At 42.4% G+C, this 12,852-nt stretch overlaps 1 protein-coding gene across 6 annotated transcripts in view; it reads left to right on the top strand.

The window, feature by feature from the left end:
- Nucleotides 1-12,852, top strand: part of CPLX1 (complexin 1) — a 120,290-nt gene that overhangs the window by 95,411 nt on the left and 12,027 nt on the right. Inside the window, exons 4-6 of one of the 6 annotated variants that reach the window (XM_069776889.1) lie at nt 10,035-10,106; nt 11,610-11,779; nt 12,466-12,514. The exons of 1 other annotated variant lie outside the window; for it this stretch is intronic. In XM_069776889.1, the coding sequence (XP_069632990.1) occupies nt 10,035-10,106; nt 11,610-11,779; nt 12,466-12,514 (291 nt within the window). Of the gene's footprint in view, nt 1-10,034; nt 10,107-11,609; nt 11,780-12,465; nt 12,539-12,852 lie in introns of those variants that run through there. 4 more of the 6 variants (XM_069776888.1, XM_069776890.1, XM_069776891.1 and 1 more) reach the window with 4 other exon arrangements.

Genomic DNA, 12,852 nt, shown 5'->3' with positions numbered 1-12,852 from the left:
CTCATGACTCAACCTAAGCCATTGATGCTGCCAGAATTGAATCACCGAGTCACCTGAAATCTGAATGGATTTCAGGTTGCTTTCTTTCCCCTTTCCTGGCAGGAGGAGAGGGAGGAGAATAAAAGTTTGCAACCCCCTGGACCAAACTGTTCCCTCTCCCAGAAGAACTGACAGCTGCAGGATGAATTTTAGACAAATTTGTGCTGACTGCCTAAAGCATATCTCTGTTTTGGTCAATGGAGCATTATGGACATGAAGCACACTGTTAAGCGAGCAGAATGTGTGCTGTGGGTAGCACTGAAAGTCCTGTCAACCAACTGTGAGAGAAGAAAATGTTCCTGAAAACACTGATGTTGAAAACCTTTGAAGAAAATACATCAATTTGAAAGAGATTTCATCTAGTAACAGAAGAACTAAATGTTTCTGGCCTGATGGAACAGCACTATCTCAAGAAATATTTTTCTTTAATATTGAAATAGCTCTTCAAATGAGGATTCATTGTTGAGAGTGAGTGAAAAGAACAGTATAAGTGGAATGTCTTAATTTTAGGAAAACAGATCAATTCAGAATTCAGCCTCTGTTTGGAACTCATTTTCATGTAGTATAGCTTTTTTTTTTTTTTTTTTTTTTTTTTTAAATAAAGAACAATTTCAGTGAGGGAGAAAAAATCAAACATGGCAAGTTTCTTCCAAAACAGCAAAAGTAGTGTGCCTATGAGTTTTTGTTAAAGACACTAGCAAAACTACCATTGACTTCTGTGGTGCAAGTTCAGGTCTAAATAGCTGGTCATAAAGAGCTCAGGACAGCAAAGACAAAGAAGAAGGAGGCAAAATGGGTTAAGTGACATCAGTAGGATGACACAGCACTTTAGTGGCAAAGCTGAAAAAAATGCATGTTCCTTGAATTCCTGTATCTGCTTAACTCTATGGCTTTTCAGCATGAGAAGGTAATCTCACTGATTTCCAATATTGTAAGAAGAAAAGAAATCTGATTGAGACACTATTCATGTGGTGTGGAGAAATGCAAAGCACTCGTACTTTAGACGCTGGCAGACTAGGCAAAACAGACTCCCTTGTGCAAATGCTCTGAAGTGATTTGCAAAGTAATATTTGTAAAATTTATTCAGTTTAATAGGGATGATGAGGAGAAATAAGACAGTCCCAAGCCTGATACCCTGCTCAGAGAATCGAGAGACTTCCACTACTGTTGATTGGAATGGATTGATCTTCTTATGAGCATTAAGTTAGCTTGAAATCACAGTTGAAAATGCAATCTTACATTGAGAAATGTAAGTTTGTATTATGATCAGAGGACACAAAGTAAGAAATATGGCCCCAGTGCCTTTAAGATTTATAAAATGTAAATTGGTAAAGGGCATGGATGTGGTTAACTCAGAAAGAGGTAAGCATAGCAATTAGAAATATGTACATCTGGTACCTTCACAGAATGGAAAATTAGAAAGTCATCTCTGACCTGTATCTTCAGACCAGTGTAAGTACCAGCTAAGTAAGCTCAGTGAAGTCTCATTATGACAACAACATTTAACTCAATCATAAAGACCAGCATGGTAAAATATAGGATGTATTTTATGTTTATCTGGTATGTATTCATGAAGTGTCAAGATCTTTTTTTTTATTCTCTAATTATACACTTCCAAGACATAACAAAGAGCTGACAGATTTCTGACCTTTTTGTTTACCAGTCGTAAATTACAAGAGTAAAATAATTCATAGCACATTTCAGTTTTGCCTAGAAAAGAGACACAGAAGCCAAACAAGGGATTGTAAAGAACTGATTTCACTAAACATTGAAGAGTCACTAGATTTTTTTAAAAAGCCTTGAGAATTGAAAACACACAGAATGGGAAGATCATGCACAAAAGTGTTCCTCTAAGTGTATGCTGTCCCAACTCTGCACTACAGCTTTGAACAAGAGAAGCCAGTTAGCAGGCATGTCCTCCAGGACTCAAACTATTTTCTGAGTCCAAATAAAGTTACACCTCTCATTTCCATGTGGCTGTAGAGTTAGCTGTATGCATAAGTCTTTAGATATAAATAATGAACAATTAGCAGAGTATCTAACTGTGCTACATTTGGTTGAATAATAACTTTTTTAGTGAAAAAGTGCTCCTTCATACTGAAGAATAGTCACATCCACCCACAACACTCAGTCTTCCACGCTGTTGTGGTTTGAGCCCAGCCAGTAACAAAGCACCATGAAGCTGCTTGCTCACTCCCCTGCCCTGACCCCGGTGGGATGAGGAGAAAATAGAAAGAAAAGATCGTGGGTTGAGACAAGGGCAGGGGGTGATCACTCACCACTTATGGCCACGGGCAAAAAACAGGCTCAACTTGGGGGAAAAAAAAAAAAATCAATTTAATTTACTACCAATCAAATAACAATAAGGATAATAAGAATTAAAACCAAACCTTAAAACACCTTCCTTCCACCTCTCCCTTGTTCCTGGCTCAACTCCAATCCCGATTTTCTCTACCTCCTCCCCACAGCGGTGCAGGGGGACGGGGAATGGGGCTTGTGGTCAGTTGGTCACACATTGCCTCTGCTGCTCCTTCATCCTCAGGGGGAGGATTCCTCACTCGACCCCTGCTTCAGCATGGGGTCCCTCCCACATGAGACAGTCCTCCATGAACTGTTCCAGCATGGGTCCTTTCCATGGGCTGCAGTCCTTCAGTCACAGACTGCTCCAGCGTGGGCTTTCCCATGGGGTCATGGCCATCTTCAGGGGCATGCCCCTGCTCCAGCATGGCGTCCTCCGTGGGTGCACGTGGGCATCTGCTCCACCGTGGACCTCCATGGGCTGCAGGGGGACAGCCTGCCATCTCACCACGGGCTGCAGGGGCATCACCTCCTCCAGTGCACATCTTCCCCCCTCCTTCTTCACTGACCTTGCTGTCTGCAGAGGGTTTTCTCTCACATACCACTCCCCTCTCTGCTGCGGGTTTCCCCTTCTTAAATCTGTTATCCCAGAGGTGCTGCCACTGTTGCTGATTGGGTTGGCCTTGGCCAGAGGTGGGTCTGACTTGGAGCTGGGGAAGGTTCTGGCAGCTTCTCACAGGAGCCACCCATGCAGCCCCTGCCCCACTACCAAAACCCCGCCACACAAAACCAAAACACCTCGTCTCTGGAATTCAATCTTAATGCAATAGTTCAGTCTCTAGCTGTGATTGAAAGAGCACCTGAGGTGTGATGCTGCAACACGGGTGCTCAGAAGAATGTACAACACTTGCACCCATCTCAGCAAATTCTCACAGACATGTCCAGTGAGGGTGGGATTTGGCAAGTCACCCTAGCAACTCATCAAAGAAAGAGGAGGGATGTAGGATTTTGCAGGCATTATGAAATCCTTGTCCCAGCAGGCTGCATCCACTTTCAAGCATCATGTCTGAAGTCTTTCACCAGAATTGGAAATGCAAAAATATGACAGGATTAAAAAAGAAGAAACATTACAACCATTCATGGAGAAGAGCTAAATATGACAGCCCAAATGCAAGCTTGGTTTGTTAATGTCCCTAAATTGCTGATAGTCAAAAGTAGTTGATGCCAGAGACAGGATCACTTAATATTACCCTAATTCTTACAATCCTCCTCAAAGCAGCAACTTCTGGCCAGCTAACTGGACCCTGTACCATTGCATTCCTGCTACTCATTTTGTGCTGTGAGTTCTTTTTTTTCCTTTCTTTTCCTTTCCTTTCTTATAAGCCCAGACTGTGACTCATCTCTACTACATATAAACACAAGAGCATGTCCGGGCTGTTAGTACTGGTGACTGTGTCTTTCTCCTCTCCTCTCCTCTGCTTTCCTCTCTGTCCTGGATTGTATTAAGCATGGAACATCTTAGTCTGGGATATGGAAAACATATTTCCAGAAAACATTTTTCATCATCCTCATCAGAAGTTTTGCCCAAAATATGTTTGAGTTTGTTTAGGATAAAACTCAAAGACAAAAGCAGTTCAGCTTTTGGTGGGCACAGAAATTACTCTAGCAAAATCCACATTCTCTGCTTCAAAATTCATCCTGATTCATCCTGTCTCTAAGTGATATGTCTGAGTCTTGTGTCATACTGGAAGGCAGAAAGAAAAGAGCCTGAATAGGGTCCATTATTCAAACCACAGCACAATTATTCTGCCTAAAGCTCAGCAGAAGACTATTTTAATCTTCTGCAGTGAAGGAAGCTGTTGCTAGAGGAGTGACAGGGCTGGGAAGAACCTGGGACACTGGGATAGGGCTGTGGAAACTTGAAGGTATTAGCTGGAGGACAAAGCCACTGTAGTTTTCTAGATACTACATACCAGAAAAATACTATGGGGATGAAATATTTACACAGCATTGTGCTCTATCCTTTTGCACCTGACTCCACCAACTATGGACCTCCACACTCTGCCCAAGGCTCCTTTCTTTTCCAGTCTTGTCCCCTTGCCTGCTATTTCCCCATCTCTGCTGCAAGAAACATGCGGTGTTCAGTTTCACAGATTGTCCCAACACACAACTACTGGCATCATTTCTCTGGACTGTCATCAAGTGATGCCTGATGAAAAGTCATTCTTGTAGCAAAATCTTAATTCTCCCCAGAAACTGAAAATGTTCTCCAGAACTCTGGCCAATGACATTTAAGTACCCTGCAGCCATTCAAACTTAAGACCCCCTAGCTTCCTTCAAGGAGTCAGTCTGGGAGGGCCTCAGATTGCACGACAGTAGTGGTGGCAGACCAGTACCCAAAGAAAAGGCTGCTGGGAGATGAACCTACTACACTGTGGCTCAGAATGTGCAGAGAAAAACAGCCAAAGCTTGTTCCCTGAAATTTTTCCTGCAGGAACTCTCCAGCTTAACATCATCACTGAAAAAGGTCCACAGGTCACTGAGGGAAACACGGATAGTTAGTGAGGTGGGGCATCAGCCTTGACATCTCAAGAGCTCATCTATTCCTGCTGCACAATCCCCAGCTGAAGTGATAATTTTGCGCATGATCTCTCAGTTGAGGGGCACGTAATGAGTATTATCATCCTGACTGGGAAGCCATTAACTCTGTGGAAGGTCTTTCATATTAGTCAGGGGAGACATATCTTCCTTTTCCCAAAGAGGGCAAGAACAGGGCCTAGTGAAGCTGACCTTTGGTTCCTCAAAGGGATAGGTCCTACGTTTAAAAAGTGTAAGATCTGGCATGCAACAAAAAGTCTTGTTGTAAGGAAATGAGAATGGCAGGAAGACATCTAAATTGAATACATGTATGAATAAGACAAGAAGTATATTCAAATAAGCCAAGAAGTATATTCAGTCAGCGCCACATGAAGGTAGTTTGGCCTTCATTTGAAAAGACTCTTTCTTTTTCTTTGTGCTAGCTGTTAGCTGTGAAATGATAGTGTGTGTGACACAGTATACGTTGGAACTTGTTGGGACATGCTATGGTGAATCTCACAGCTATTGCTAGCTTTCATTAGCAGAAGCCAGGCTGTTTCCATTTCTGCAGAAGGAGTGATTACACTTAAGGGAAGGGAGGTTGAGAGAGAGGAGAAAAAGGAGGAGGAACCTTGCTGCTTTCTAATTTTAGTGAATCGGTCAGAATGAGAACAGGTAATTATCTATTTTAAAAAAAATAAAGAAATTCACAATGGACAGAGTTCAGAGTGAGAAGGTAATGAATTCAGCTGAGGAGGGAGCCCTGGGAATATTTGCTATCATTTTAGGGATAACCAAGTTCATGAAGTGGGTTTGCCTTATTAAGCTTTAACGATCAAACTGTTCATTGTCTCCACCTGAGCTGCTGATCAATTCTTCCCGAGTACTCAACAGGGAGAAATGCGTACCTCAAAGGATGATGTCCTAGGTGCCTGCCTTAGGACACGATGTATTGCTGTCCACAGTGTATGTCTCTCCCCACTGTCTAGGAAAGCACAGAACAGATGCTTAACTTCTAGGTGTCAAACTGAGCAACGTGCTCATGGGCAGCCTATTCTTCTATTACCAGGTTCATTGCAAAGCCTTTGTGGGGAGGTGTGCCCGAAATGGGAGAACATCTTGCTAAATAATTGGCTTAGTTCATCTTGATCATGGCCTTAAACCAACTACCAGCTTGCGGTCCATGTTTCTCTCTCTGGAGCTGGAACTGGCTGTGTCTGGCACAGGGCAGCCCCTGGCCTCTTCTCCCAGAGGCCACCCCTGTAGATCCCTGCTGCCAGCACCTGGACACATAAACCCAATGCAATGTGGCTTCCCAGGCTTTGTCCTTTGTGCTGTAGAAGTGCCTTGCATTTTTAAAGCATGGTGCAGAGGGGAATTGCTCTAGTGTCTGGCGTTTTTGCTTTTTGTTTTTAATGTACTTTCCAGGTGATATACCAGCAGGAAAAGCCACAGGGCAAAGTGGGGAAAGTATTGTTAATGTATTCTGATTAAATTCATTGAAACAAAGCAGCTTCCTGCTTCCTATGTTCTTCATTGTCTGCAGCGTAGCTGTCCCTCCTCCAGCATAAGCTGGCACCTTCTTGTCTTGGGAGCCTCACACCTGCTCTGATAAAGGCTGATGAAGTTAGCACCCCAGAAAAGTCATTTTCCAAACACAAACCTGAACAGCCAGGCAAATAACATTTCCACTCAGCATTACTGAATAAGAACAGTGTCCTCAGGCTTGCTGTGCTGTGCTGGGAAGCAGGTGTGTGATGGAATATTGATGGGTAATCTAGAGAGCAAGTGGATGCTTTTAGAGCCAGCTACAATCATGCTGTCAGTGAGTTGTTCTGTCTTCAGACAAGCAGAGACTGTGTGTCTCTAAGGCTCCCATTTTTTTTCTCCTGACACAACTGTGGGAGGGGCTGGTTTCTTTCTGGGGAGAGAACCAACTCAAAAAAGAGCTGGAACTGGAGCTGAGGAACCTGCCACATTGGGAAAGTGACAGGCAAGCTGTTACCAGTAAGGTTGCCCAGAATGTATGAATACATAAATAAGAGGGAAATTTTCTATCAGCAAGAAAATGCACGCCATGTTTCCCACTCTCCTTGAAAGAGCTCCAGAATTAGAAGCTTGTGCCCATCTTAAAAATCTGCACAAAAGTTTTTTGCCAATGTAGAAACTTCCTATCCTCCCACATTCTACAAGCCCTTTGGCAGAAATCCTGCAGATGGGGGATTTCTACCCTCAGAGCACATCAGGTCAAGCGCAACAAGTGCCAGAACTCAAACACAAACCTCATCATCTGCTAGGCAAGATCTGAAAGGTAGTCACAGGGTAATACACCTGCCTGACCTGTTGACATGGTGCAAGGAGCTGCCCATCGCTAGGCATAACACAACATCTCCTTTAAGTCCTGCAACCCAGCCAGCTCAGACACAGAGCATCATTTCTACTTGTTCTTTTTGCTTGTCCTGCCCTGGGTCTCAGTTTGACTGAGGTGGTTACTGGCTTCTCTGTTTTGCACACAGAGAGACCTTTCTTTCTAGCACTTCTCAGAGGCAATAATATTCCTTCTGCCAGTGTCAGAGTTTCTGTTTTCCTCACCGCATTCGTGCTAGCTTCTTCTGTGGGCACTTGCATGGTAGTCATTTTTAAATACTCTACTATTAGTAAAAGAGACTCGCTAACACAGGACTTCTGTTGTGGCAGCAGACACTGAAATTTGAAAGTTTTCTCCCTGCTTCTCAGCAAAAGCTATTACATGAAAAGATTCCAGGTTTTAGCAGCAGTTTGGATAACTAGGGCCTTTACCGAAATGTGCTGAGGTGTTGGCCAAAAAAACCACCCACCTGATCCAAAAAAGCCCATGTGTGTTTCAGTGAAGTGTTTTCTTAGCTGTTCTTTTGAATTACTCTTTTTACATTTGAAGTGTAACTGTTCATTAATAGCCTGAAGAGATGGAAATTTCTGAAGTCATAGCATTCTCCTGGTTCATGGCTCCGTTAGGCATGCACAGATATTTTGTGAAGGGAAAATTATGGCAAGGTCAGTGTGGTCAGGGGCATGGAACAGCATGATCAGCTGAGCACATTTTTGGTGTGCATGGTCACAGGCGTGTGCAGGCTCAGTTACTGATGTGTTTCCTTCCAAAACTCCCTGTCATTTCATGTCACCGAAGGCTCAATTTCAGTGTGATTGTAAGGTCTCTCACTCACCCCTGCTCCCCCACCCCAAGAGAACTGGAAGTCTCATTAATGATGACAAAGTGTTCAGACAGTATAAAAAAGAGAGCCAGCCTTCATTTGCCTAGCTTGAGGAGGATAACATGAGCATGGCTGGGTATCACTTAACCCATAAGTGAGTACTTAGAGCTGCTGCTTTTTGAAGTGGACACAACAAAAAGCCAACATGCAACTGCAAAAGATCCCATTTATTGCTGTGTGAGAAAAAAGGACCCAATCAGATTGAGAAAGAGAAAGAAAATGGGCTTGTGACTTTGTCCTGACTCACTGTCTGTAGGATGAATGCCTCCACCCCACAAGAGGTTACCGTTTCAGCTGTTCCACTCCCTCTGATATGAATTGCTATGAGTTCCTGCATACATGGAGAGGGCAAGAAAAACTGCAGGTAACAACCAAGAGCTCAAGAACCTTTAAAATGGTTATAGTAACTGCTATCCCTTGAAAAGGCTCTTTTCTTTACTTTAGTAAATAGAAGCTGGTAGGACTGATATGAAACTCCTTTGTCTTGTTGCCATAAAGCAAAGGCATGCCTATGGGAAATGTACAGTAGAGTCAGCAAGCTTTTCTATACAAGGTTTGTCTCTCCCTTTAGCTGTAGAGCTCTTAGCTTGATGTAGGTTGTGAGCTTCACGGGATCTGCCCCTGCTCACATATCACTGAAAATGCCAAACATCTGTTCTCTGACCACAGCCAGTCAACAAAAAGGATGAGAAAAGTTCAACAGCTGGAAGAAATACAAAACATGCAGTTCTTCCACCTGGAAGAAATGCAAAACATGCACCTCATCTCTACTATGGGCTTTCAGCTATCAGCCCAAGCTGGTTACAGGCTGTTGCAATGGTGGGAGCTTTATTATGCAGGGGCTGTTCACAGGTGAGAGCAGTTCTCCAAATTTGTAACAGCAACCCAACCTTACAGCACTACAGACCCTGAGTATGTCCCTCTAGCACTGTAACACTGTTAATACTATTCAGTTGTATTGTTAAGATGCACCGGATAGTCTCCCTTACCAACTTTCATTTGCTACAACCATGACTTCCACAGCCTCTTGGGGAGCAACAAAACTGCCTTGAATTACAAAAAGGAGAGGCTGGTGTGCCAGATCAAAAAGGGCTAGAGAAAGGTAAGTGTCTTGCCCTTCATTTTTTCATGTCCCTGTGGAGGGCTGCAGTATGTGAATAAACACTCATACTTTCTTACTTGATCTTTTTGGGTGTCAAATTGTTCTTCCCATTTTTAAAGCATTTTGATGTCAAAATTCTCCTCTTTGTTGCCAGCTGACGGGATTGAGAAGTACTTGTTGTACTTCAGAGGGAAATGTATGTCAAAGGTTTGAAACTAATTGGTTAACTACCTTTGATTTTACTGAGTTTTGGCTCTGAGCTTATGGCAATGCCTTGGTCTCCACAGATGTACTGTCAGCGTGGGGGTGCTAATTAGATCCTAGCCACAATGGGGTATGGCAGGATTTATTCCACACAGAAGAATCCCCAAGGAGTTAATGACAAAAATTAAATAGTCTCACAGCAAGGACTAAAGATAATCACCTAACTAATCTTTCCTGAGCTCTTACTGTTGCAAAATTACATTGTCTTGTGCTGTCAGCAAAGTCATCATTGAAAACATTGGTGTAGGTTACTGAAGGAAAAAAAAATTCTTAGCGAAAAGTTTGATGGAGCTTAATGTCCTGTCAAACTCATCCTGTCAATCCAGGGAAGTTACTGAGGATAAAATAACCTTATGAGAATGGTGTGGAAGCAACTTGTATTTCAGTGTGGAGTCATAAGCAATGACTGTGTTTCAGAGCAGACTCACTGCAGCACCTTTGGCAGGGTAGATCTTACTTAAGCTCTCTGTCCACCAAGAAGAAATGAATTATCTCCCATACAGGTCACACAGAAAGCTGGGAAAAAATGCAGATGCATAGCTAAATGTCAGTCCAGGAGACTATTTTCCTTCCAGGTTAGTCCCCAGGATTCTCAGCAGTGGTGATGCGTGCTCTTTTTATATCTGGGACTGTTATCTCTTCTAGTATTTTGGAATGTATTTCTATTTTGCTTCTGTAACTATTAAGCTGTTTATGATCTGTTGTCTTTGTTTAGATAGATTTTTGTCTTCCTCATTTCCCTCAAATCTGCTAAGAGAAGAGTACAACTGAATGCAACTGATCCCCACAGTGCTGACATACAGTAGGGGACAGAAATTTAGTTGTAGTGTACTTTCAATCATGTACAATGATATCACTTCCAGAATGCTTTCTAAGTTCCTTCTTGATCTGCCGTGATGACCTCTGTTACCTGTCCCTTTTCTTTGCTGGTAACGCACTCCTATATGTACTACAAAATGCCAAGGACAGCCTAAAGTTACTAATAGCAAGAGCTGACATATGCACAAAGAAATGCATGCAACATCTAGAAACAAAACTGGCACTCAGAATCCTAGAGATTTGCAAAGAGATCATATGCAGAGAGCTCATGTAGTTTATCTACTAAAAGCTGAACTTGAAATGAATCAGTCATTTAAGGTTCAGCCTCTGAATTTCAGCTGGATTCAACCTCCAGTCTGCCAAAGTGCTTGTGATCAATAAGGCAATGAAATGATGAACCCTAGCAAGCACAAACCTAGCAATGCAGGATGATAATAATTTCTAAGCCTTGTGAGAAGTCAATGAGTTCCCTATCCCCCTGGAGAGGACAAACAATATTTATGATGCTTTGTACCATAAGACAAAGCTGACTCCTCATCCTGCAGTGAACAACTCCTTATCCACTGGAGCATTTGTATTAGGTTCTTGTAGAAACACAAGCCCAGATGTACACCGTCTGAACCAGAGCTTTCAAAATAAGATTAAATAATGCAAAAATAAAAATTAAAAAAAAAAAAAAGAAAAAAAGATATTTTCATGTATGGTAAACAGAGGCTGTGGAAAATAAATAGTTCTATCTAATCTAAATTACTGCAGCAACTTGGGGAATTAATTTTACCAGACTTGTACTAAAAGGAAGTCACTGGGCAAAGCAAAAAATTGCAGGAGGCAGGAAGGAGGATGAGCAGCTTATACTCCATGTTCTGACCTTGCAAAGTGCACACATAAACACAGATATAGCCTATGCATTTATTTGTGCTGTCAGATACATAGCTGTAACATAAATTATTCTAAACTTACACAAGTGACTGCATTTGTGCTTTTCCAGGGTCCCTGCTGTAGGCTTCTGGGAAGTTTTTCTTGTAAAAAACTAAATGTAGTCACTGGAAACACAAGAAATCATATCCCACTTTGGCTAGGAGCACACCTGCTCTCTGCATCACTGGAAAATGCTTCTGTTCTCATGGGAACCTTCTGCAGCTTGACCCCATCCTGGTGATCATGGAGCAGAACTAAATTTTCACTGTAACATATAAGCAATTAAACTGTAATTGTTCATGTGGAATATGTAATTTTTCTTTCTTATTATCCTGTCTCAGCTGCTTCGAAGAATAGAATTGACCCAGATTTTCCTAATTGAAGCTGCAAGTTGGATTCTGGGGGAGAGACTTACCAAAGGACCTACCAGGCTTAGGACTACCATATGTACAGTACTTATCTTGCGCCCTGTGGTCATGAATTACTGTGGTAATTTCACTCAATCCTCCAGGTACCTAAAATCAGTATTTTAGAGCCTTTGATCCTATGCTCTTCTTCATGAGTCAGATATTCTCTGCTTACTCTGGAGATTTCTTCTCTGATTACAAGATGGAAGTCTTTGCTATTCAGCAGTAATTTAATCACCTCCACTCCTGAAACTTTCTAAACCTCATTCCCTCTCACTGCGGCTGACCATTATGCAGTAAGGCATTGTTTTAATATGGATGCTGCATACACAAGAGGAAGTAAATTAACATACTTGCAAACACAGAGGAAAGGAAAACATGTTTTCTGCTGAGTATTCCGAAAAATTCATGATATGTGATATCTATGCCTGTTCTTTTTCATAGATTCTTGCTTCTCAGAGAGGAGTAAATTTGTTCACAAATTGTAGTTCACAAATTGTAGTTCACACCACCTGAATGTGGTAACGGGAAAGAAGCATTTTGACTGGGACAACGTAGCATAATCCAGGCAGTTAAGCAGTAAGCAGAAGGGCCAGTTTGCTTCAGCATAGAGTCAGCATAGTGGATCAAGCCAAGACATGTTTCCCATGTCTGTCTTATGTCTTTCATGTACACCTGGCCTCACGTCCGCTGAGGCCAATGGAAACATTCCCCTTTATCTGAGTTTGCAGCATATTTACTGTGTCCTCTGCAACCAGGATCCAGATACATCTCTGTTTTTCACTTACAGTTATGCAAACAGCAAGCATTGGACAGATGTAATGTTGCTTCCAATTAAGGTAAAGTAGCAAGGCTTGTTGAGTACAGATCAGACCTGCTCAGGAGAGCAGTGCTTTATCTTCCACTGTCTCCACTACGGGGCAGCAGAAAAACAACTTTTATATCTATTGATTTGGGCAGCACTACTCTTGGATGCTGGGGGCAATGGGTATTCCCATAGGAATGTGTTGTAATCCTGGAGCCAATTAGAGAAGAAAACAGGTGTGGGGTTCTCAGGCAGCAATGTTGCCATGGGGGAGAAGGAGGTGACTGTCACATTCCCCCAGTGCCATCAGAAGAAGATATTGATGGGAGGCAGAAGAAAATGAGATGAGACCTTTGTAATCCACATCTGCAT

The sequence above is a fragment of the Haliaeetus albicilla genome, chromosome Z, assembly GCF_947461875.1.
Source record: "Haliaeetus albicilla chromosome Z, bHalAlb1.1, whole genome shotgun sequence".
NCBI classification, from domain to species: domain Eukaryota; kingdom Metazoa; phylum Chordata; class Aves; order Accipitriformes; family Accipitridae; genus Haliaeetus; species Haliaeetus albicilla.
Note: the sequence above shows the minus strand (reverse complement) of the source record. Positions and strands in the feature narration are given on the sequence as shown.